General features: G+C 57.0%; 1 protein-coding gene across 1 annotated transcript; it reads right to left on the bottom strand.

The window, feature by feature from the left end:
* Positions 1–9,542: 9,542 nt before the first annotated feature.
* On the bottom strand, positions 9,543–22,049 carry F10 (coagulation factor X). The gene is made up of 8 exons (XM_045869742.3): positions 21,330–22,049; positions 20,028–20,188; positions 16,739–16,763; positions 15,701–15,814; positions 14,059–14,190; positions 13,077–13,330; positions 10,941–11,058; positions 9,543–10,150 (listed from the first exon to the last, which is right to left on the bottom strand). The coding sequence occupies exons 1-8, from the start codon at positions 21,397–21,399 to the stop codon at positions 9,561–9,563; spliced, it is 1,464 nt and encodes a 487-aa protein (XP_045725698.1). The 5' UTR covers positions 21,400–22,049; the 3' UTR covers positions 9,543–9,560.
* Between the last annotated feature and the right edge of the window lie 2,227 nt (positions 22,050–24,276).

Genomic DNA, 24,276 nt, shown 5'->3' on the forward strand with positions numbered 1-24,276 from the left:
CTGCATAATATTCCTTGTATATATATACCACATCATCTTTATCCATTCATCTGTCGATGGACATCTTGGCTCTTTCCACAGTTTGGCTGTTGTGGACATTGCTGCTATAAACATCGGGGTGCACATACCCCTTCGGATCCCTACTTTTGTATCTTTGGGGTAAATACCCAGTAGTGCAATTGCTGGATCATATGGTAGCTCTATTTTCAACTTTTTGAGGAACTTCCTTACAGTTTTCCAGAGTGGCTGCACCAGCTTGCATTCCCACCAACAGTGTAGGAGGGTTCCCCTTTCTCCGCATCCCCGCCAACATCTGTCGTTTCCTGACTTGTTATTTTTAGCCATTCTGACTGGTGTGAGGTGGTATCTCATTGAGGTTTTGATTTGGATTTCCCTGATGCTGAGCGATATTGAGCACTTTTTCATGTGTCTGTTGGCCATTTGGATGTCTTCTTTGGAAAAATGTCTGTTCACGTCTTCTGCCCATTTCTTGATTGGATTCTTTGTTCTTTGGGTGTTGAGTTTGATGAGTTCTTTATAGATTTTGGATACTAGCCCTTTATATGATATGTCATTTGCAAATATCTTCTCCCATTATGTCGGTTGTCTTTTGGTTTTGTTGACTGTTTCCTTTGCTGTGCAAAAGCTTTTTATCTTGATGAAGTCCCAATAGTTCATTTTTGCCCTTGCTTCCCTTGCCTTTGGCGATGTTTTTAGGAAGAAGTTGCTTCGGCTGAGGTCAAAGAGGTTGCTGCCTGTGTTCTCCTTTAGAATTTTGATGGATTCCTGTCTCACATTGAGGTCTTTCAACCATTTGGAGTATATTTTTGTGTGTGGTGTAAGGAAATGGTCCAGTTTCATTCTTCTGCATGTGGCTATCCAATTTTCCCAACACCATTTGTTGAAGAGACTGTCTTTGTTCCATTGGACCTTCTTTCCTGCTTTGTCGAAGATTAGTTGACCATAGAGTTGAGGGTCCATTTCTGGGCTCTCTATTCTGTTCCATTGATCTATGTGTCTGTTTTTGTGCCAGTACCATGCTGTCTTGATGATGACAGCTTTGTAATGGAGCTTGAAGTCCAGAATTGTGATGCCGCCGGCTTTGCTTTTCTTTTTCAACATTCCTCTGGCTATGCGGGGTCTTTTCTGGTTCCATACAAATTTTAGGATTATTTGTTCCATTTCTTTGAAAAAAGTGGATGGTATTTTAATGGGGATTGCATTGAATGTGTAGATTGCTCTAGGTAGCATTGACATCTTCACAATATTCGTTCTTCCAATCCATGAGCATGGAACGTTTTTCCATTTCTTTGTGTCTTCCTCAATTTCTTTCATGAGTATTTTATAGTTTTCTGAGTACAGATCCTTTGCCTCTTTGGTTAGATTTATTCCTAGGTATCTTATGGTTTTGGGTGCAATTGCAAATGGGATCGACTCCTTAATTTCTCTTTCTTCTGTCTTGTTGTTGGTGTATAGGAATGCCACTGACTTCTGTGCATTGATTTTATATCCTGCCACTTTACTGAATTCCTGTATGAGTTCTAGCAGTTTTGGGGTGGAGTCTTTGGGGTTTTCCACATAAAGTATCATATCATCTGCAAAGAGTGACACTTTGACTTCTTCTTTGCCAATTTGAATGCTTTTTATTTCTTTTTGTTGTCTGATTGCTGTGGCTAGGACTTCCAGTACTATGTTGAATAGCAGTGGTGATAGTGGACATCCCTGCCGCGTTCCTGACCTTAGGGGGAAAGCTCTCAGTTTTTCCCCATTGAGAATAATATTCGCTGTAGGTTTTTCATAGATGGCTTTTATGATATTGAGGTATGTACCCTCTATCCCTATACTCTGAAGAGTTTTGATCAAGAAAGGATGCTGTACTTTGTCAAAAGCTTTTTCTGCATCTATTGAGAGGATCATATGATTCTTGTTCTTTCTTTTGTTAATGTATTGTATCACATTGATTGATTTGCGGATGTTGAACCAACCTTGCAGCCCAGGGATAAATCCCACTTGGTCATGGTGAATAATCCTTTAATGTACTGTTGGATCCTATTGGCTAGTATTTTGGTGAGAATTTTTGCATCCATGTTCATCAGGGATATTGGTCTGTAATTCTCCTTTTTAATGGGGTCTTTGTCTGGTTTTGGGATCAAGGTAATGCTGGCCTCATAAAATGAGTTTGGAAGTTTTCCTTCCGTTTCTATTTTTTGGAACAGTTTCAGAAGAATAGGTATTAATTCTTCTTGAAATGTTTGGTAGAATTCCCCTGGGAAGCCATCTGGCCCTGGGCTTTTGTTTTTTGGGAGATTTTTGATGACTGCTTCAATTTCCTTAGTGGTTATAGGTCTGTTCAGGTTTTCTATTTCTTCCTCGTTCAGTTTTGGTAGTTGATACATCTCTAGGAATGCATCCATCTCTTCCAGGTTATCTAATTTGCTGGCATAGAGTTGCTCATAATATGTTCTTATAATTGTTTGTATTTCTTTGGTGTTGGTGGTGATCTCTCCTCTTTCATTCATGATTTTGTTGATTTGGGTCATTTCTCTTCTGTTTTTGATAAGTCTGGCCAGGGGTTTATCAATCTTGTTAATTCTTTCAAAGAACCAGCTCTTAGTTTCGTTGATCTGTTCTACTGTTCTTTTAGTTTCTATTTCATTGATTTCTGCTCTGATCTTTATTATTTCTCTTCTCCTGCTGGGTTTAGGCTTTATTTGCTGTTCTTTCTCCAGCTCCTTTAGGTGTAGGGTTAGGTTGTATACTTGAGACCTTTCTTGTTTCTTGAGAAAGGCTTGTATTGCTATATACTTTCCTCTCAGGACTGCCTTTGCTGCATCCCAAAGATTTTGAACAGTTGTGTTTTCATTTTCATTGGTTTCCATGTATTTTTTTAATTCTTCTTTAATTTCCTGGTTGACCCATTCATTCTTCAGTAGGATGCTCTTTAGCCTCCACGTATTTGAGTTTTTTCCGACTTTCCTCTTGTGATTGAGTTCTAGTTTCAAAGCATTGTGGTCTGAAAATAGGCAGGGAATGATCCCAATCTTTTGGTACCAGTTGAGACCTGATTTTATGACCTAGGATGTGATCTATTCTGGAGAATGTTCCATGGGCACTAGAGAAGAATGTGTATTCCGTTGCTTTGGGGTGGAATGTTCTGAATATGTCTGTGAAGTCCATTTGGTCCAGTGTGTCATTTAAAGTCTTTATTTCCTTGTTGATCTTTTGCTTAGACGATCTGCCCATTTCAGTGAGGGGGATGTTAAAGTCCCCCACTATTATTGTATTGTTGTCGATGTGTTTCTTTGCTTTTGTTATTAATTGCCTTATATAATTGGCTGCTCCCATGTTAGGGGCATAGATATTTACAATTGTTAGATCTTCTTGTTGGATAGATCCTTTAAGTATGATATAGTGTCTAAAGGCTTCTTTTTATAAAATGAATTTACCTTGATAATTTTCCACAGTTTACAGCCTGCCATTTTCAGAGTCTGCACATTTCCTCTGTTTGTGCAACACTCACTAAAGAAGAAAGTGTCCTGGGCTGTTGCAGCTTTATCTTTGCAGCCTCCTCAAGGCTGGGAGCCACTTACCCCGCTGCGCAGAGAAGCTGCCCTCCAGGCCGCGGGTTCCTGCTCCACGTGGGCGGAGCTCGGCTCCCGCTGCCCGAGGGGCCGCCCCGGGCGTGCTGGCAGGAGGGCAGCATCCGCAGGAGCTCAGGGCTCGGGGGAGGTGAGGCTGGCTGGCCCGCAGGGTGACCGCTGCAGGTGCGTTGGCACTGGCCTCGGGCTCCCAGTTCCAGTGCAGGCGGGCCTCAGCAGCGGTTGCTCCCGCCTCTTCACGGCCTGGAGCGGGTTCTAAGAGCAAGTGTCCCAAAGGGCCCAGCCAGCCTCCGCGTCACTCTGTCACCTGCTGGAGGCACATCCAGATTCCAGCTGAGGGACGTGCGCGCCCTGGAGTGCGTGTGCAGAGCGTGTGCTGCGGTGTTATGATCGCCAGGTTCTTGACCTCAGGACAGTGTGGCGTCCCGGCGGGCAGGGCTCACCGTGCGCCAAGGCTCGCTCGGGGGCTGGGACCCTGCCACCCCCTTCTCCGGGGCACCGTTCTCTCACGACGGGCGTGAGGAAGAGCGAGCTTGCGCTGCTTCCCAGGGTCGCCCTGCGGCCTAGTGTAGACCGGGGTGCTCCTTCGAGCCGTGGGTATTGACCCCGAGAGTCCGGGCTTGGCTGGTACTGCCGCGGAGGAAACAGACCTCGGGTTCGGTGCCTGTTTGGACTCAGCCTGCGTGCACGGTGGCGCCCGTGAGGTTCGCGGGCGCGGCGCCTGCGGTTGGTCCCCGTGGGGCCCGGGCGGGACGCGGTCTGGCCCCTGGAGAGGCCCCTCTTCTCGAGGTGTGCCCGCCTGGCCCGGCGCCCTTGCAGTCAGTTGTGCGGCAGACGGGGCAGGGCTTCGGTCGCAGCTGCGGCCCCGCCGGCCGCACGGAGGCCCCCACTCGGCAAAGCCGGGCTTGCGGTGGGACAGCGCCGCGCTCGCCGGCTTCTCCCGCACAGCTGCCGAAGCCTCCTGACCCTCCAGCAGTTTGAAACCGTGCAGCCCCGCTGCCCAGACTTAACTCACTGCCCGGCCGCCCGCCTCGATGAGCCGCGTCTTTCCCGGGGAATGGGCCGGCACGTAGGTGTCAGAGACGGACAACGTTCGTGGTGTGTTCAAGAATTGTAACAGTCGGGGCGCCCGCTGGCTCAGTCGGTGGAGCGAGCGACTCCTGATCTTGGGGTTGTGAGTTCGAGCCCCACAGAGTGCAGAGATTGCTTAAGTAAATAAGTTTAAAGAAAAAAAAAATCGCTAACACTTAAAGATCTGAACTATGTTTAAACTCTGTGTTCCACTCAAAAGAATATTTCAAGCAACACTTAATCCCTTAAACGAGTCCTCCCTCCCGCAGGCCGTGGTGCGCCTGCGCGTAGCGCCCGTCCCGGCGCCCCGGGGAACAGGTGTGCCACTTCCGTAAGGAAGAGGTGGCAGGCGCTCAGGTGTACGCGGCCCTTGCGGCCGCCTGCTCTCGCTGGGGCCCATGTGGTGAGCTCCGAGGGCAGGACGGTCTGGGGCCGACCGCGCTTCCGTGTCTGCTCGTGTGAGCCACGCGTCCACGAAGGCGGTGGGCAGTGACCGGGTCTGCGCTCTCCAGCTTGGTCTCGGCCCTCCTTGGAGAAGCTGCTCTTCAGTTTCGAGACGGAGGCGCCGCGACGCCGACGGCCTGCCGAGGGCCCGCGGGCGGCTTCTGGAGCAGATCGGACCGCCACTGCCGTGAACCGGGGCTCCCGGGCCCGGCGGGAGTCGCCCGGGGCGCAGCCTGTGGGAGGCCCGCTGCCTCCCGACCTCGTGCTCCTGAGCCTTCCCCTACAGCGCCTCCAGCCAGTGTTTCCCTCGGTCTGGTGGCCTGCAGGCCCCCGCCCCCATGCCCTGGGTGGCTGTGGCGTGGCCACGGGGGCTCGGAGAAGCAGCCCCGCTCAACAGGAGCTTCCCCGCTGTCCTTGGCTCTGCGGGCGGAGGATGGTTTGCGCCCTGACCCGGAGCTATCGGGGAAGCAGCCCGTTTGGCTAAGACCTTGGGTGCGCTGGGAGGTGTGCTGGGACGGGAAGCTAGAGGCTGGCAGGTACTTGCTGAGCCCCCTCCGTGTGCCAGGGTCTGGCCGGGTGCTGGGGGTTGAGCAGGAAGCCGGACCGGGGCGGCGGCCGTGTGGGGCCAGGACCTCACCAGTCATCCCGCACAACGAACCAGCCTTCCAGGCAGAGTGCAAGTCAGAGAGCCGCGGAGAAGCCATCGGTCAGACACCAGGAGAACCAGGTGCCACGACGGCCGGGCTGGCGCGGGCGTGAAGCCGCTTTCCCACTGAGCTGTGAAGGCTGGGTCTGCGTCAGCTCAGGAGCCAGAAGGGTGGGACGTGGGAGCATTGCAGATGGAGGTAAAGGATGGCAGGGGGCAGCCTCGCATTCCTGGACCTGCACCGGGGGGACGCAGGGGGTGGGAGTGGGGCTCCAGGACAGGAGCTGGGCATCAGGATGCAGACAGAAGGGCCAGGCCACAGCTCCTGGGAAGCTTCTTAAAAGATGACTGTGTGGCCCTTTCTTTGTTCCTCCCTCCATCCTGCTGCCTCGAACACAGGTGTGATGGCTGGAGCTCTAAGTGCCATTCTGGAATACGAGGATAAGGGCCACTTGATGGAAGACTGAGCAGTGATGACTGGGGTCATGCTCACCTTTCTTTCGTTTTATTCTTTTGCTCCTCCTGATTTCTTGTCATCGTGCCAGCCGCGTGACGCATTTACCAAAAGTGATATACAATGTTTGTCCACGTTCCACTTTACTGAGGGCATTTCTAGCTGCCCCTGTGATCCACAGCCCTTCCAGAACTGCAGTCCCACGGACCCCCTTTGGTGGAAGTTCCTGTGACTGTTCCGTGTTGCGGAAGATTGTGTACCGTGCCGCAAACGGTCTGATGTCAGGCATGGGTCTCTTACAAACCACGCTGTCACGGGCACGACGTGGTGAAGGTTCTGACCGCTGGAGGGACAGGCCCACTTGGTGTTCCCCAGTCCTGCTACTTGCTGTGTGGAGGGTGCGCTTGACGGGGCCGTGCGGGAGAGACAGGCATGTGCCCCAGGGGTCAGAAGAGCGTCCCAGCACCACATTTAAAACATCAACAGAAAGGGGGGCACCTGGGTGGCTCAGTTGGTTAATTGGCTGCAACTGCCTTCGGCTCAGGTCCCGATCCCGGAGTCCCCGGGATCGAGTCCCGCATCGGGCTCCCTGTTGGGGGCGGGGAGCCTGCTTCTCCCTCTAACCCTCCCCCCCCATGTGCTCTCTCTCTCTCTCATTCTCTCTCTCTCAAATAAATAAAATCTTTAAAAAACAAAAACAAAACATCAGAGAGAGGTTAAAATAATGTTAATAACGTACTCATCTAACACAATAGATCCAAAATAGTATCATTTCAACACGCAGTTTGTTTGAAGATTATAAATTCGGGTTTATGTTCTTATTTCTGTGTGTGCAGGAGGGTGGGGGCGCTGAGGGAGAGCAGGGCTGAGGGGCAGGTGTGCGGAGCAAGCTGGGTGGTGGCGGTTGTCGGGACCGGCTGTCAGCCCGCCGCTGGCTAGGCCCTGCGCGCCCATGGCCGTCTGGGCGTCGCTCCAGGAGGACCTGCGTGCATCACTAATAAGAGAGACGGGAGGGCCCTTGCAGGCGAGCTCGGATCTCGCGGGTCACGCTGGAGAAAGCCCCGCCTGCCCCCGTGGCCACAGGAAAGGCCGAGTCCGCGGAGCAGAGCCTCCCCCAGGGCTAGGATGGTCAGGACAAGGAGGCCCAGGAGCAGCCCCACACGGCCCGCCAGGCTGCCGGCCCGCCACCGCCGAGGACGCGTCTGCAAACACGGGCCTGAGGACGTGGGGCTGCTGAGAACGGCCACCGGCCCTACAACGGCACAGATGGGGACTTCATTGGATCGATTCAGTGTCTTCACACCTCTTCGCCTCCGTGTCTTCCTGCCTGAGGTCCCTGAGGCAGCTCAGCAAGCGTTTCTGTAAAGGGACCTAGTGGACCACAGGCCAGGGCCTCGCGCCACGTGACCAGTGGACCCAGGTGGCGTTTTGTAAGAACCAAGTGTGTCCTCCAACCCGAGAATCGCTCTCAACACCGCGGGGGGAGCTCACAGCCCATTCCGGCCCAACCGCACAATCCCCACCGACTCCCAGGGTGCTCTGCTCCAGAGAAACCACCTGTCCTGTCTGTGATGAAAAAGTCATTCCTCGGCGATGCTCTGAGACTCTGAATATCGTGCTTCTCGAGGATGTTCCCACCGGGGTTTGGTGTCCTCGGTGACCTGCCTCAACCAGCAATTCCTGTGGTGGCCCTGGCTGTGGGGCTGCCCCTACACAGAGCCCAAACCCACCGCCCTCCCGATGAGGTGGCTCCATCCCGCCACCGAACTCGGGCTCAGCCTGCGGAAGCCCCTCTGTGTTTGGGGGTGACTGTGACCCTTCACAGAACGGGTGGGCTCATTGGGATCGTCCTGCGACCTCTGCCTCTGTCTCAGGAGCAATGCTCACGCCCCGCCTTCTCCCCCTGTGGCTCCCGGGCCCCAGCCCGCCGCCGCTGCCTGTGTCCCTGAGGGACCAGCCTGGCGCAGTGCCGTGTGCTTGAGCGGCTCCTTCAGCTCCGTCCCCAGGCAGACAGCGCCCCTCGCGGGAGGTGAGCGGTGCGGGGCACGGGGGCGAGCAGATGAGCCCCATCGTGCCCCACCACCTCCTCCAGAACGTCAATGAACTGAGTCTCTTTCTGGATGAGGAGATAAGTCGACCCGGGGAGGCAACGGGGCTCCCCTCGCTCTGTCCTGCCTCGGTCTCCCCCTCTGACGCACTCGGCAGCCCGGGCGCCGATCGGCGGCCAACGGGGATGGGAGCCGCGGCAGTGAAGGCCGCTCTCGCCGGTGGGTCTTCCGCCAGTTCTCTGGGCCCCAAACCACCGGGGACCTCCTGACCTGCGCAGGGCGCGCGGCTGCACAGAGCGCGGAGGAGCCGGTCTGCGCCGCTGGGGCCCCTCTCCGGGAGGGCCTCTGACCCGCGCGGCCCTTGGCTTTCTCTGCTTTCCTCAGACCGGCTCTGGGAAACTGCATCGCCGTTCACAAAGATTTTCGTAACCTTGCAATATCTACTGTTTACAAAACACTCTGCCCAGCTTGTGACATTTGGGGGCGTCTTCGTACTGGAACTTTGAAACTTTGTTTAGCGAAGTTACGCAAAACACAAACTGTGCAGGGCCATTTGGAAAACGCTCCGGCGGGTCTGGTCTGAGGTGACCCGTCGTGTTTTCTAAAGCACTTCGCTTCTCATGGCCACTTAGTTGGGGGCCTGGAGCGCCGCGGACGGTGACGGGAAGGGCTTGCCGCGTCCCTCCCACAGTCCCGCCCGCGCACCATGCCCTCGTGGGGTCACTGAGGGGCCACGTCCACACTGATTTAACGCTGGGGGCTGGGGCAGCCAGCCCTGGGGGCGCAGTTGCTGCTCAGGGGGCGGCGGTGGCCCCGGCTGATTACAGTGTGAGGCCAGAAGGGAGAAGCAGCTAAGTCCATGCAAAAGCATCCTTGCCCGTGAGAGGCTTTCGGAGAGCCTGCCCGCGAGGACGCGCTCCCGCCCCGTCTCAGTGCTGGGACCCCCGCCCCACCCGATCCCTGCTCCCAGAACCTAGTTACTCCAAGGGTCCTGAGCCACGCGGCAGCCTCGGGCACTCAAAACCGGAAGCCCCCGCTGCATACAGGAACGGCCCATCGCGGGTTTGGTCATCCCGGGGGCCCCGATCCTACAAAGGATAGCGTTTCCCGAAGAAGCCCCCCAGCCCGGGGAGGGAACAGGAGGCTCTAGTGTTCCAAAGGAAAATTCTCCAGGGCAGAGCCAGAGAAAACCAGGACAAGGGATCCACACAGACCTCGTCACCGCAGACGGGAGACCTGCTCCAGGCGCCGCCCGTGTGAGCACAAACGAGACACCAGGAGGTCTTGAGGGAATGACTTTAATGGGGGTGGGGCATAGCGTCCCCCGTGCGCACTGGGGCCGCGGACCTGGCTTTCATGGATCTGTCGATCCACTTGAGGAAGTTGGTGACCTTGGTGTAGACCCCATACTTCCCTTTCCGTGCACATCCTTCTCCCCAGCTGACGATGCCGGTGACGAAGTAGGTGTCCTTGAACCGGGTGACGTGGGGGCCCCCGCTGTCCCCCTGGCAGGCGTCCTGGGTCTTCGAGTCGTAGCCGGCGCAGAACATGTTCTGGGTGATGCTGAAGCTGCTGGACAGCTTGCACGTGTTCCTGTCCACGTACGGCACCTCCATCATCTTGAGGGTGCTGGACGGGCGGCCCTTCTCGTGGGTCTTCCCGAAGCCGCTGACGATGCCCGTCTTCTGTGTCATGAGCGTGGCCTCGGCCCAGTCCTTCTGGGGCAGGCAGGCGGGGGCCACGTTCCTGCGGAAGGTGATGGGCGTCTTCAGCTTGATGACGGCGATGTCGAAGTCGTAGGTCTCCCTGACGAACCGGTTGTGCTTGATGATCATCTCCACCTCGTGCGCCACCTCGTCGCCCTCCTCCTTCTCCGTGTCCCGTTCACCTGCAAAGCGGCGAGGACATGGGGGGGCTCGGCTCAGGATGGGCCGTGCGCTCACCTGCACGTTGCTGCTCAGAGCACCTGTTACTGTGTTTGTATGAAAAAGTGGAATATGGTCACTAGAAAACCTGAAAAACGAAGGGAAGCATAAAGCAAATAAAAGCGACCTCCAGTGTCGCTCCCCAGGGGCGACCATCGGTCACACTTTATAACCATGGCCAGCGCCTCAGGCAGGCAATTCCTGAGACTCGTGCGGCAGGGGTGCCGGCTCCGGACCCCGCGGTCGTCGGAGGCGGCGCGGCCGGTCGGAACGGGATGTGCTGTGTCAATTCTCAGGGAATGAAAACAAATTCAAAATGTCTCATTAATACTTTTAAAACTGGTTACACACTGAAATAATAATATTTTGGATATACTGGATGATGAGATATCACTAAAATTAATTTCATCTGGGAACTTTACCACCGTATCAGAGAGAACTAGTGATCACACGGGTGGCTCATTTGCGGCTGGTAGAGAAGGACAGATATTACAAAATGTGACGGGCCACGCTCCGGGCTCAGACTGTTGAGGAGGAGCTCTGGAAGCCTTCCTGGAGGAAGGGGCACTGAGGGGGGCTCACGGCACCGGGTCTGGACTGGAGCACGTCAGGGAGGACCCCCCCCCGCTCCGTGACACCCCCCACCTGTGCCCTCAGGGTTCCGTTGTGTCAACCCACGTTTCCAGCTAGCAGCTCTGAAGATAAGTGCCAGGGGGCCCTGCAGGGCAGCGGAGGGGTCGTGCCGCCACTTACCTACCCTCACCGTGAATTTCTTGGCTTGTTGGAGACAGTGAGCCGCTGTGAGGACGTAGTACTTGTTCAGGATGGTGCCCCCGCAAAACCCCTCATTTTCCTCATTGATGAGCAGAGCCTGCAAGGAGCACAACTGAGTCTGCCAGGTTGGAGAAGAGGAGTGGGAGAACTTTCCTCTCGGCCTCCTGGCCTGCGTCAGGGCCTCCCCCTGCCGGCGTCCAGCCTGGAACCTGCAGACTCCTGCGAGTCCCAGGGGCGTTCAGCTGCCGGCCTCCCTCACTGTGGGGCTCGCGGTGGGGCGGTGGCCCCGGCCCCTGCCCAGCTGCCCCCCAGCCCGTGCCTGGACCCCGCGCGGGTTTGGGCAGCTCCTGTGCACGGAGCAGCGCCCTGGCGGACTCAGCGGACGTTCGCCGAGGCCCCACTGAGTGCTGGCGAGGGCACCGGGGAGCTTTCGGCCGCGCTTCCCCTGGCTTTCTGCGCCTGAGCCGCGGGCTCCCAGGACGCGAGCAGTCGCACACCCTCCAGAGCTCCCGTAGAAACACGGTTTTCGACGTGAAAAACCTTTGCTATGTGGCTCTGAATTAGAGCCCAGACCAGGCAGGGGCCAGGCTTTGGGGACAACAGTTTCTGGTGTCGGGGCAGGTGTGCCCCCGTTCAAGGGCAGTGTCCTTGGAATCCATGTGGCTCCCCCTGGAGGTGACCTTCTCCCCGCCAGGACTGGAGAGGGAGGGAGGGAGGGAGCACCAGCAGCGCGGCAAGCACCACCCCTTCCCCCAGAGAGCGGGGCTTGCAAATCGGGAGAGGAGCCCTTTTTGCTTCTCCTGGGGAGTTCCACACCCTGCGAGCCAGTGGGCGGGAGTTCCTGGCTGGGGGCGTATGCCGGTCAGTGGAACAGGGAACAACCTGAGGCTCTGAAAGAGCCCTTGAAGACCGCCGTGACTAGTGGGGAAACGGTTGCCGCCTTTCCCTGCGTGACTGATGGAGAGTCAGGCTCCCCGTACCGGCACCCCACCTCTTCCTCCCAATAGGGAGGGAGCCCAGGAGTCAGGAATCCCCTGGACAGGACCCTGTTCCCCGGACGCATCCCCCCCATCCTCTCTGCCTGCGACCAAAGCCACCAACATGCCGCCCGGGTTGGGGGTGGGGGCAGCTCCTCTGGCTGCCTCCCCACCGCCCCGCGGCTGCCCCACGCAGCTGCCCCCCGCGGCTGCATGTGCGAGTCACACACCAACCACAGCTGGGGTGGCTCGGGTGGGCTCGTGGCCCTTCCTGGATCTAGACGTGCACACGTCAGGGGATAGAGCGGATCTCATGTCCTGCACTCCACGCCCAGGGCCCCGTCGGAGCCACAACAGTTCTCTGTGAATGCACGCTGCCCGCAAGGTGACCGCACCCTGAATCGCTCCTCCCGGCCTCCCGATAATTCAGGCAAACGCACGCCCATCGCGGAGCTTGGAGTGGGAGCAGGCTGAGCTCCTTTCTAAAGGTTGTTGGAGTTTTGCTTGTAGGTGAAGCCATTTTGACTTCTAAACCCTAAAGTCGAAGTTAGGATTGCCAGATAAAATAGAGGACACCCAGGTCAACCTGAATCAGATAAATAGCAAACAGTTTTTAGTGTAAATGTGTCCCCCGTAGTCTTTGGGACATACTCACATTAAAAATTGTTCATTGTTTATCTGAAGCTCAAAGCGTAAGTCCTGTGTTGTTCTTTGCTAAATCGGGCAACCTTAGTCCAAATCAACAAGGGAAGAGGGACTTTTTTTTCCGTGGCAAACACACGGATGCGCTCTTCTCCGAATTACTACCTGCCTTGGCAGGATTTACATTTTGGTAAAAAATCTTTTTACCAGATTAGAGAGGAAGCAAGGGGAGTGACTCTTTCTGCTGGTGGTCAGAAGAGCAAGCCCAGGGCATCGCCGCGCCGGGCAGCGCTCTCCCCTGCCGACCTGGACCTGCAGCCCGGCCAGTAGCCGTGGCGGGACTACCTCTTCTTTCGGTCTGTGCTTCACGGGCACGCAGATGGGGACGGACGTGGGGTGGGGAGGGACAGGGCCCACTTGTCATCTCCGCACCGCCCACCCCGGGGCAGCGGGGTGTGTCCACCGCCTGCACCACCCCGGCCCGCTCCTCGGTCACCTGCCATGGACACTCGCCGTCTTTGCAGTCCTGCCCACCCACGATCCGGACCAGGCTTCTCGTATCCTCCTTAGAGCTGGCGTCTGTCCTGTTGAAGGGCAGCAGGAACATAGCGCTCTGGGTGGGAGGCAGATCCTCAGGGTCAGACTGCTCCTGCATGCCGGCTTCGGCTTCCGAGGGGCCCTCGCCGCTGTGAGCGGTCTCCGCTGACCTCTTCCGGCGCCCCATCGTGGTTTTCCCGCAGGGGAAAGGCTCTGAAAGGACGGGCCGGCTTCAGCAGAGCGAGAACCTCCCTGCCTCACAGGCACAACTCTCCCGACCTGACCTGGGGGAGGAGAGTGGGGGGGAACAGTGGGGACCGCCGAGGGCCCGGGTTACAGGATGGAGGCCATTGTCACAGGCAGGGAATGTGTCCAGCTTCTGGAACGCCCGAGACTCTGCACCCCGACCAGAGCTGTGGGTCAGGCAGGGCACCAGGCTTTGAGGAGCACGTGGGGCCACCGTGAGAAGCAGATGGAGTTAAGAGAGAGAGGAGTGGCCTCTCAGAAGCTCTGGCCCAGGTGGACCCTGCAGCGGTGAGGACCCCTTGTGTAGGTCCCCTCACTAGGCCATGCCCTCTGGGAGCCTCCGGGCCAGACTCAACGGCCCGGCTCTCATCACAGAGAAGGAAACTAAAGCCCATCGCTTGGGGCCTGCCCAACCTGCTCATTCTTGGGGGCCCGTGGTACCCCTTGCAGCTCCTGCACCCCCCAAGTCCACGGCCCTGATAGTCCACCCATGCTGCCCTGCACCTGCTCACTCCCAGCCTTCCAGGGCGACAGGGTGTGCCTCGGTCACAAGCAAGTCGCGGCTCCTCAGGGCTGGCACTACCCCGCCTTCACCGGCACCCGGGGAGCTAGGCAGTCCCGCCGGTCCCAGTCCTGAGCTCCCAGAAACAGTGGGACGCTGGCGGGCCCGCCCACTCCGGCCCACGCGCTCCTACCTGTGGAGATGCAGGACTTGCCGTTGTCCCCGAGGATGTACCCGCTGGTGCAGGAGCATACCACCGAGCTCTGTTCCTCCCTGCAGAACTGCTCACAGTCCCCGTTATCCACGCTGCAGAGCTTCCGCGTGGCTGCAGGACACGACAGCCTGGGGAAACTGAGGCCGCACTTAGCCCGGAGGAGGGACGGCAGCACCAGGAGCCCATCCATGCACCCGCCAACCCCACAGGGGACCCGACACCTGCAGCAAAGGGCCAGGACCACGTGGCCGATGCCTCTGAACTGGGCCCAAGCAAACAGGACAGGCACCCAGAGCAGGCGAGGGGCTGGTGTCCACTCCTCTGTGTCCACGCTGCTCCCGCCCCACCACTCCCCAGACCACGTGGGGACGGCATGGGCGCCAGACTTCCAGAAGGTCCTGCAGAAAGCCCAGCACGCCCCCGGAGGGCCCTGGACGCTGGCGGGTCACAAGTTCAGCCCTCAGAAGGGCACGCGGGCCTCCCCACAGCTGCAAGCCCATGTGCGCAGGCCGCATGCACGAGGACGGGCCCTGGGGCTAGGTGCTCAGGCAGGGAGGGGTCGCATGGCCACGGGCCAGTCCACTGAGCCTGGAGGATCCCCCCGCCAGAATAAAGGAGCCGGAACACATCTCAGAGACTGGGGTCCCGGCTCCGGTGCGGCAGCGGGAGGGACGGGCGGGGGCGCGTGCTGGACTCGGGCCACCTGGCGCGTCACGGGACGCTCTCGGCGCTGTGAGGCCGTGGAGCTTCCGGCGGCTTCGAGGCTGGGCCGAGCACGCCACACCCAACCCCAACTCACGTCACTGACGCCACCACGGCAATTTACCTTACATTCCGCATTTGGGTTTGGATGATGAAATAATTACAGTGAGAAGATCAACGTTAGTGCAGCTTTAGAAATGACGCACGGTGGCTCGGGGCTGAGCCACGCGGGGAGCCGCAGAGGCGGCTCTGGGCTTTGGGCAGCGGGATTCGCAGCTGACAGTCCCCAAGGGAACCAGCCCCAAAAATGCAAGCTAAGAGCACACTCTGCAGATTACAGAGGAAGTTACCCGGGAGAAATGTGAATCTTCCTGTATTAGGGGGAAGCTGGCCTAATACAAATCTAATTTTTATTAAATTAATCACCATATCAGGAAAACTCTCACTGACTTTTTCATGTAGAATTCATTAAATGTATCAGATTTTTATAAGTGGACAATCCCAGACGGTTTGGAGTTGACATTCGCACTAACAGACGTGAGTGGAGGGTGGTGATTCAGAGCCGCTGCCGGGACCGCAAGGAATCCCGTAGCCGGTGAGGGGGAGCGCCACCCCGGGAGAGAAACGGCCCCATCTCGTCTCTGAGTTATGGGCCCAGCGCTCCACGAATGTGCCACAAGCCCCTGAGAGGAAGGGACATGGCTGCGTGTCTCTCACTGTACCCTAAAACCGAGCAGATTGTAGGAGACATTGGGCTCTAACTTTACTGCATCTGCTGTTCCTACATGGCACAGCACGTGGGAGTGCAGACTTGAAATCGGGAGGAACCCGAGACTGTTTCCCTGGGAGGTTTGGCTCCTTCCCTGGTTCCTGATGTCAGGTGAGCCCGAGCTGAAGGGACACCGGGAAGAGAACTCACACAATTCACAGTTTTTGCCTTCGTATCCTTCCGAGCAGGTGCACGTGTACTCCCCGAGGCCGTCTGCGCACTGGCCCTCGTTCTGGCAAGGACTGCTCTCACACTGGTCGCCGTCTGCGGAGACAGGGTTTGGGAACCCAGCTTGCAGGCAGCTCCCATGATGGTGGAAATGGCTTTGCGCTGTTGATCTTGGCACGCGCTGTTCAGATAGCTTGAATAAACCTGAAATCTTCCCGTCTCCCTGTAAACATTTCTCCCATCTGGACCTCATTTTACCCCCACCTTTTGCGGCTCTACCTACGTGATGCTCTTATCTAACTGGGCCATTGATAAGCTTTTCTATTTCTGCGGAGATGTTTGGCAGTGTGTTTTCAACAGAGTGAGGAGCTCTGGGCTCTGGGCTGGTGACCGTGTGGGACCAGCTGGGAGGTCAGAGGGCGGGGGATTCCCTGACACTTATTTCTAGGCTCAACACTGACAAGGCCTGTGTTTGGGGGCCTCTTCCCAGATGGTCTGGAGGTAAAATCAGAATGCAAACATTACTGTCCAGCACTAACATGGAACTTCACATTTCTTGGTGCATTTGGACAATCTAATTTAGAGACAGGTCCAGTGGCCATTTTGAGAAATTTGAAAAGTGTTACCAGAATGAGACACGAGTCATGATTTATACCATTTCACAAGCTGCAAACATTCAATCTTCTTAGAAGACCTAATCTTTCAGACTCTATTCTTTGTTTCTACCTAATACCTTAGATTAAGAAAATTATCAGAGAGTTTGGTACTCCTCAAATGAGAGTGAACTAATTAAATCTACATTTAAGTAAGTAACCAAACTAGAATTAGCATAAAGTTACAAAAAATAATTTCACAATAACTGTTATGAAAACACTCAGAGGGGAAAAGTCTTAGGTGAGTAAGAAACAAGCAGGAGTGGAAAGGAAATTCAAAAAGTAGTTTAAAAAACTCAAATACAGCCTCTCTCTATTTCAATGTCTGAATGAACCCCACTCAACATTAAAGTAGAAAACATCTCACCTCTGTATTTATTCCAGAATTCAGTCTAAAAGGGGAAAGAAGATGTTAAAATACATTAGGGAAAAGACAGACATTTCACACAACCACCACGCTCTGCCTGAATAGGGTGCTTTCCCAAACAGAGGCCTTTCCTGGCACTCTTTGCTGCGGGGCTCCTCGGCCTAAGAGGGAAGTTTTCAGATCTGATGTGTCTGTATAGATGGGACTTGGGTCATCCTAGATGCACCAGCTCTGTTGAATGTTGAAAAACTATTTTTAAGTTAATCACTGAGGAATGGATTATACCAGAAGTGGTTTGCTCTGTTTGCTACACCCAAGCGGATCAATGAATAGTTTTGAGTTAAGATATCTGGGTCAAAGATTCAGTAAGGGATCAGATGCCTGGTGAATAATCATGTTAAATTGAAAAAATGGTAATTGGTGATTAGGTTAAAAGAGGGCGCCAAAAGCCTATATTACACTAAAAAAATGTTCATGGTCTTAAAAATCATTTTTGCGGTGTTCCGTAGTTTGAACAGTGTACGACCCCCCCACCCCAACTTCAGGTGCAACCTCAGGATGTGGTCTTAATGGAAATAGGGTGTGGGCAGTTGTGATTAAGGTTGGAGAGGAGACCCCACGGGCTCAGGGCTGACACTGAGTGCTCTCAGGAGAGATGGAAAGGGCACGAGAGCCGCACGCGGAGACGGAGCAGAGCCTGAGGGATGTGCCCACGAGGCAAGGAGGGCCCAGGACCCCTGGCAGCGCCCAACACTCGGAGAGGGAGGGGTGTGGAGCTCGTTCTCCCGCAGACCTCCAAAAGGAACCTTTCCACTTCCACTGTTTGTGGGCCCTGACCCTGGGCGCCCAGGGAAGCTACACTTTCACAGGGACCAAGGTCGGAATGACTTGGCAGGACCTCAGGGCATGGGCTCTGTTGCTGCCCCCAGCACACATCGTACTTCGTTAGCAGATAACCGAAAAGACTAAACTAAAGACAAACTAAAGAGAAGAGTAGAAGCCTCCCTGGGGCTCCTGGGCGGCTCAGTCGGTCAAGCCTCAGACTCTTGATCTCAGCTCAGGTCTTGATCTCAGGGTCCTGAGTTCAAGCCCCGCGTTGAGCTCCTTGCTTGGACCCTACTTTAAAAAAAAAAAAAAAATATATATATATATATATATATATATATATAATTAAGAGTAAACGTCTTCCTAAGTTCCCATACCTCTGAAGCCTACAACTTTGCACATACTAAAAGCATGAGATAAAGTTTGGAATTTTCTGGGATGTTCTTCATGATGATTTGTAATTCTTGAAGAAATAAGAAGCATATATAACCCTGCATTAAACATTCCTTCCCCGGAGCTCTCTCTTCTTTGGGAAGGTTGTGTATCCTGGGCAGCGGTCCTCACCTGGGCTCAAACAAGACTCTCTTCCTTTTTATTTGCAAAGCAATTCTAAAGGGTTTGTTCATTTTGTGTTGACACCAGCTAACACCTGGATTTGGACTTGTGGCCTCCAGGACTGTGAGAGTGGATTCCGCTCGTGCTAAGGCACCCGGTGTGTGGTGCTTTCCAGAAGCCTCAGGAAACTCAGACACTGTCTCCTTAAAATTTCAGTGAGAAAAGAATCACACAGCAAAAAACGACTGTTTTGGTGTACAATTCTGTGAAATCCAACACACGCGGCTTTTGTGCCACCACGACTGCAGTCAAGACGCAGAACAGCTCCAGCCCCCCGACACTCGCAGCCCACGGCAGCCGCACCCCCAGAGCCACGAATCTGCTCTTCGTCCCGGCCGCGACTTCTGAGCCCCTTGCACAACCTGGGGAGACCAGCTCCTTCACTCGGCACGGCGCCTCCGAAACTCACCCCAGCGCCATGCGCACCCGCGGCTTGTCCCATTGCCGAGTGGAACGTCGCCACCGTTGATCCAGGGGCCACCCAAACAGGGCCACCGGCATCACTGCTAGTTTGGGGCGATGGTGACTTGTTATAGACGTTCACACCCAGGCGTCCACGCTCAGGAGTGGGGTTGCGGGGTCAGAGGGCAATGGCGTTAGGAGACGCGGTCCAGCAGCATCCGGGCCCCCGCACCTGCCCGGCGCGGGACCCGTCAGTGGTTTCCAGCCTGCAGGGGGGCGTCTGCGCTCCTGTAAGGGCCCAGGAGGTCGCGAGTCTGCTGTGCGCACTTGCCAACGGGGCGTCCGCCCTTGTGACGGGTCTGTTCACGTCTTCCGATCCGTGTCGTCAGTCGGTCGTTGATGCTCTTCGGCTGAGTGTGCGAGTTCCTCATATATTCTGAATACAGATCCTTTGTTGGGTGTGTGGCTGGCAAGCGTTTTCGTAGTTAATAGCTTGTATCTTTATTCTTCACGATTTTTCACAGAGCCCGTCTTAAATCTTGAGTAAAGTCTCATTTACCCATTTTCTCTTTGATGGGTTATGGTTTTGATGTTGTGTCTAAGAAATTTTGCCTAATTGCATGTCATGACAATTTTCGCCCTGAAGTTTTATGTTTTACCTTTAGATCTATGATCATTTTGAGTTAATTTTTGTTCCGTTGTGAGGTTTAGGTCAAAGTTGACCTTTTCTGTATGGAGATAGGCAGTTGTCCCAATGCCATCAGTTGAAAAAGACAATTCTTCCTTCACTGAGTTGTTTATGATCTTTTGTCAGGTAGCAATTGGCCATATTTTCATGGGTCAATTTGTGGACTTTCTAGTCTATGCCACTGATTTCTGTATCTGTCCCTTTCCCGAAACACACACTAATGCGTCTGCGGTTAGCGTAGCTTTGTGGGGAGCCTTCAACTCACGGAGGGTGATTCCTCTCCTTTCTCAGAATTGTTTCAGCTACTCTGATTTCTTTGCTTTTCCATACTTCCAGATTTAGAATCGGTTCGTCTCTGTCTGACGGAATGTTTACTGGCAACGCGTTAACTCTACAAGCGTGGCTCCTCGGGTGTCCACGTCAAGTGCGGCGGCGGCCGTGGATTTGGGCAAAACCCGCCGGCTCCGTGTCCTGGTGTGCGGCCCAGCCCAGGGAGGCATGACTCAGCCGTGAGTCATTTTTAAACGAACACCTTACCTTTCAGAGTTGGTTTAACAAAACCTCTGGACGGCCTCACGGCCCTCCTACCCGACGGGACCTCACGCTGCCCTCAGTCGCCCCCACCGCCCCCCGCGGGACAGGTGGCGGAGGAGGACTGCCCTCTCCCCACCCTGCACCCACGGGGGGCCCGGGGCTGCTCTGTCCCGGCCTCCACCCTGGGGAGCCCCTGCTGCAGGGTGCCTGCGCACCAGCCCTTACCGTCTTGGCGGTGTCCTCAAAGACTTCGCGGGCCTCCTCGAAGGAGCACATCTCCTCCATACACTCTCTTTCCAGGTTCCCTTTCTTCATCTCTTCCAAAAAGGAGTTCGCCCTGCGGACCCGCCCCAGGATGCTGCTGGCGCGCTCTGGGCTGAGGAACACTAGCGACAGGCAGGGACTTGTCGCCCAGAGGGCCTCAGCAGCGGCCTGCTCTGCCCCCGCAGGATCTGCTCACCCCTGGGGCCCTTTCTCACCCTGCACCCCGTCTGCCTTCTTTCCTGCCCTCACAGAGGCTCTCCCTGGAGGGGACCTGCGTCCTGAGCTCCGTCCTCCCCTCTCTGCAGGGCCGGCGGCCTGCCCTCTGCTCAGAGCGCCCACTCCCCACGTGCAGAGCCAGACACCGGACCCGGCAGCCAGGCAGCCGAGCTTCAGACGCAGCTCCATCACCGGCTACTTAAAGCTGACAAAAGGGGTCACTCCCTGCGTCTCAGAGTCGTGTGAGTTTGAGGCTGGGACACACTAGGTACTCACTAAACCTTAGCTTCACTCCCGTCTCAGATCGCTTTCCCTTCCAAGGCGACACCGAGCTCAAACTTGTCTGTGGACACCCCATCACCCCAAAGGTCTGCTGCGCTACTGAGCACGCAGGTCCCTCCCTGCTCCGATCTTCTCTCCCCTCCTCACTTCCCACCGCCTCCTTGTCCTTCCACACCGGGTCCCCTCAGGCTCCGGCCCTCCCCTCCATCCAGGGCACGAAGAGCCCCCGGGATGCCGCTCCCCTGCCCTCTCCTCTGCCTTTGCTCTGCTTGCCCCCTTTCTGGGTCTCTTCTCTCTAGACAGCCTAGGGCCTGGAAGGTGCAGAAACCCCTCTCTGTCCAGCCTTGAACCGGGCACCCCCTTTCCTGACCAAGCCAGCCTGAGGGTGGGGGCACCGGCTTCTATCTCATTCTCTTTCCGCCCCGGAAGCTCCTCTCTGCTGTGACCCCCGCCCCGGGCCCGCCCCAGCTCGCTCTGGCCGCGGAGGGGGCACGTCTCTCTGTCTCTCTTGGTCTCTCCCTCTTTCTCTGTCCACGAGCTCTGTGTGCGACCACTCGTCTGCCATCTGACTCCCCACCCACAAGGAGGGAGGCACGCCTGGCCCTGGGCTACCCTTGGCTGAGGCCACCAGGCCCGGCCATGTCACAGCACGGGATGAGCACCACTCTCCCCACTGTGGAGATTCGGGGCATCACCCTGACTTCCGCCGTCCCTCCTCCTCCCCGGGGGCCATCTCTGCAGTGTGCGGGGCGAGGGGGCACTTACCACTGCCCCCTGGCAGCAGGAGTCCGGCCAGGGAGGCGCCGAGCAGGACGAGGCACAGTGGGCCCGCCATGGTGTGGCCAAGGACAGCGCGTCCGTCCCGCTGTGACAGGTCTCTGGGGCAAGGTTCAGTCACCCTGGCTCCAGGCGGCTGGTCGTCTTTCTCTTATCACTGCCTCCTGATTGGAGCCTGGGCCGCGAGGGGGCCGGGGGGCAGGTGACCGCGCGGGGCCATGGCCGCCCTGCCCCTGCAGCCCTGGGGAGGTCCCGGCGGGCCTCGTCCTCCTCAGATACCGCGCCCGGAGGGGCACAGGGCGTGTTAGGAGGCAATAAAAGCGTCATTTCATAGTTTCCAGATGTTCTGTCTGCTCTTGTTTCATCCTCACGAGCACGATGAGAGCCAAGGGTCGTTCCCCGTCTGTCCTCCAGGTGCAGAGTGTCAGCCCACGGCCGCCTGACGCACACGTGGGGCTCGAACCAGGACTGCGGGCCTTGGCGGCGCGGCTCGGGGCCTCGGGCTCCGGGTGGTATCGGGGTCTTGTCCTGTGTTCCGCCTGCGCGTCAGGCTGGTGGCCCCCCCGAGTCCAGGGACTCCAAGAGGCAGGCGTGTCCCTCTGGGCCACAGGCTGCTACACGCACCTCTGGGAGGACTTTCCCGGGCCAGCGTGGCCCTGCCGCCGGCCAGACGCGTCGGCCCGAGACCCAGAGGGGCTGCGCCCCGGCCGGCCCTCCCAGCCCCAGCGCTGAGCCACGGAGGCGCCCTGGAGGCGCACATGCCACCGGGCCCAGCTCCGAGGACCGGGCTTCGCCTCGCACACCCTACGGCGGGCTCGCAGCGCGTCTGTTTCCCTCTCACACCAAGGCCAGTCCGGCCAGCGGCAGTGGAGGGGAGACCCGCCACCCCACGGCCCAGCCACAGCCCCTTGGGGGCAGGGAAGTGTAGAGGGCACCCGGCCGGCTCACTGACCGCAGAATGTGGGGCGCTCACCTGCTTGGCTTTCACCCCGGGGAGGTCCCACCACCAGGGCTGTGTCCCCCCAGGACACACGACAGCACCAGGAATAGCTCAGGTCTGTGCCCGTGGGAAGCAGCTCACCCCACGGTGGTCAGGCCAGGGAGGGAGGCGTGCGGGCTGCGCGTTGGGTGCAGGGCCCCTTGTGGGGGGGCAGAGACAGAGACGGGGACAGAGAGGGAGAGAGACGGGGACAGAGAGAGACAGGGTCAGAGAGGGACAGAGACAGAGACAGAGAGGGAGACAGAGACAGGGACAGAGAGAGACAGAGACAGAGACAGGGACAGGGACAGAGACAGAGACGGGGACAGAGAGGGAGAGAGACGGGGACAGAGAGAGACAGGGTCAGAGAGGGACAGAGACAGAGAGGGAGACAGAGACAGGGACAGAGAGAGACAGAGACAGAGACAGGGACAGGGACAGAGACAGGGACAGAGACAGAGATAGAGACAGGGACAGAGAGAGACAGGGTCAGAGAGGGACAGAGACAGAGAAAGAGAGAGAGACAGAGACAGGGAATGAGAGAGAGACAGAGACAGGGACAGAGAGAGACAGAGACAGGGACAGAGACAGAGATAGAGACAGGGACAGAGAGAGATGGTCAGAGAGGGACAGAGACAGGGACAGAGAGAGACAGACACAGGGACAGAGAGGGACAGAGACAGAGAGAGACAGAGACAGGGACAGAGAGGGACAGAGACAGAGAGAGACAGAGACAGGGACAGAGAGGGACAGATGCAGAGAGACAGAGAGAGAGACAGAGACAGGGACAGGGACAGAGACAGAGACAGGGACAGAGAGAGACAGAGACAGGGACAGAGAGAGACAGAGACAGGGACAGAGACAGAGATAGAGACAGGGACAGAGAGAGACAGGGTCAGAGAGGGACAGAGACAGAGAGATGGAGACAGAGACAGGGACAGAGAGAGACAGAGACAGGGACAGAGACAGAGAGAGACAGAGACAAGGAATGAGAGAGAGACAGAGACAGGGACAGAGAGGGACAGAGACAGGGACAGGGACAGAGATAGAGACAGGGACAGAGAGAGACAGGGTCAGAGAGGGACAGAGACAGAGAAAGAGAGAGAGACAGAGACAGGGAATGAGAGAGAGACAGAGACAGGGACAGAGAGAGACAGAGACAGGGACAGAGACAGAGATAGAGACAGGGACAGAGAGAGACGGTCAGAGAGGGACAGAGACAGGGACAGAGACAGGGACAGGGACAGAGAGGGGGACAGACAGACTTCACCGTGCGCCACACGCCCACCACAGCGGATGCGTTCTGCACGTGGCGAGTGGCCACCAATGCCCATGGTTGCCGGGACACCAGCCTCACTGTGCCTGCTTGCTCCCGCTCTGTCCCCAGCACCTCCAGGGGTGTCCGGCACACAGTAGGTGCTCAGCGGAGCCTGACAGACTGAGGGCGCCGGGCCAGGGCCCGTCTGCGGGGCGATTGCCGTTCAGCGCCGAGCCCGGCCCCGCGGGCAGCCTGCGGGGCTGACACAGCCCGTCTCTGGTGCGGTCAGCTGGCTGGGGGGCCGGGGCCGGGGTGAGTCCCTGCCTGTCTCCCGCCCCCGGGGCTGGGAGAGCACGTGAGAGCCACGCGCGGACGGAGGGAGGAGGTCGGCAGCCGGCCGCGTCCGCGCACGCCAGGTGTGCCGGCCTTTAGGGACAGGGCTGGCGTCGCCGGGCAGCCATCTGCGGCAGCTCCCGCTGATGGCCGGGGAGACCGAGGCCGGGCCAGCAACCCCGTGTGCGGCGGGCTGGGCTCCCGGGGTAGCCCTTCGGCCCAGCCTCCCCTGTTCTTTCCAGGAAGAGGGGTGAGCCAGCTCCTGCATCCTGATGCAGAAACCCCCCTCAGTGTCTGCAGCCCGAGCCGCGGAGCGGAGGACCCCAGAGGCTCGCAGACCGCTTCCCCGGCCGTGACACGACGGG

The sequence above is a fragment of the Mirounga angustirostris genome, unplaced genomic scaffold (assembly GCF_029215605.1).
Source record: "Mirounga angustirostris isolate CCGP_5_RB_7025 unplaced genomic scaffold, mMirAng1.0.hap1 SCAF_3, whole genome shotgun sequence".
NCBI classification, from domain to species: domain Eukaryota; kingdom Metazoa; phylum Chordata; class Mammalia; order Carnivora; family Phocidae; genus Mirounga; species Mirounga angustirostris.

What these genes read in the sequence shown, in the direction of transcription:
- F10 (XM_045869742.3), bottom strand. Translation starts at nt 21,399, where the DNA reads ATGGCGGGCCCACTGTGCCTCGTCCTGCTCGGCGCCTCCCTGGCCGGA. An exon ending in TTGAGGACACCGCCAAGACG is followed by an intron (nt 16,764 to 20,027) that starts GTAAGGGCTGGT and finishes TTCCCCTTTTAG; the next exon opens with ACTGAATTCTGGAATAAATA. An exon ending in CAAGTCCTGCATCTCCACAG is followed by an intron (nt 13,331 to 14,058) that starts GTAGGAGCGCGT and finishes CCGTCCTTTCAG; the next exon opens with AGCCTTTCCCCTGCGGGAAA.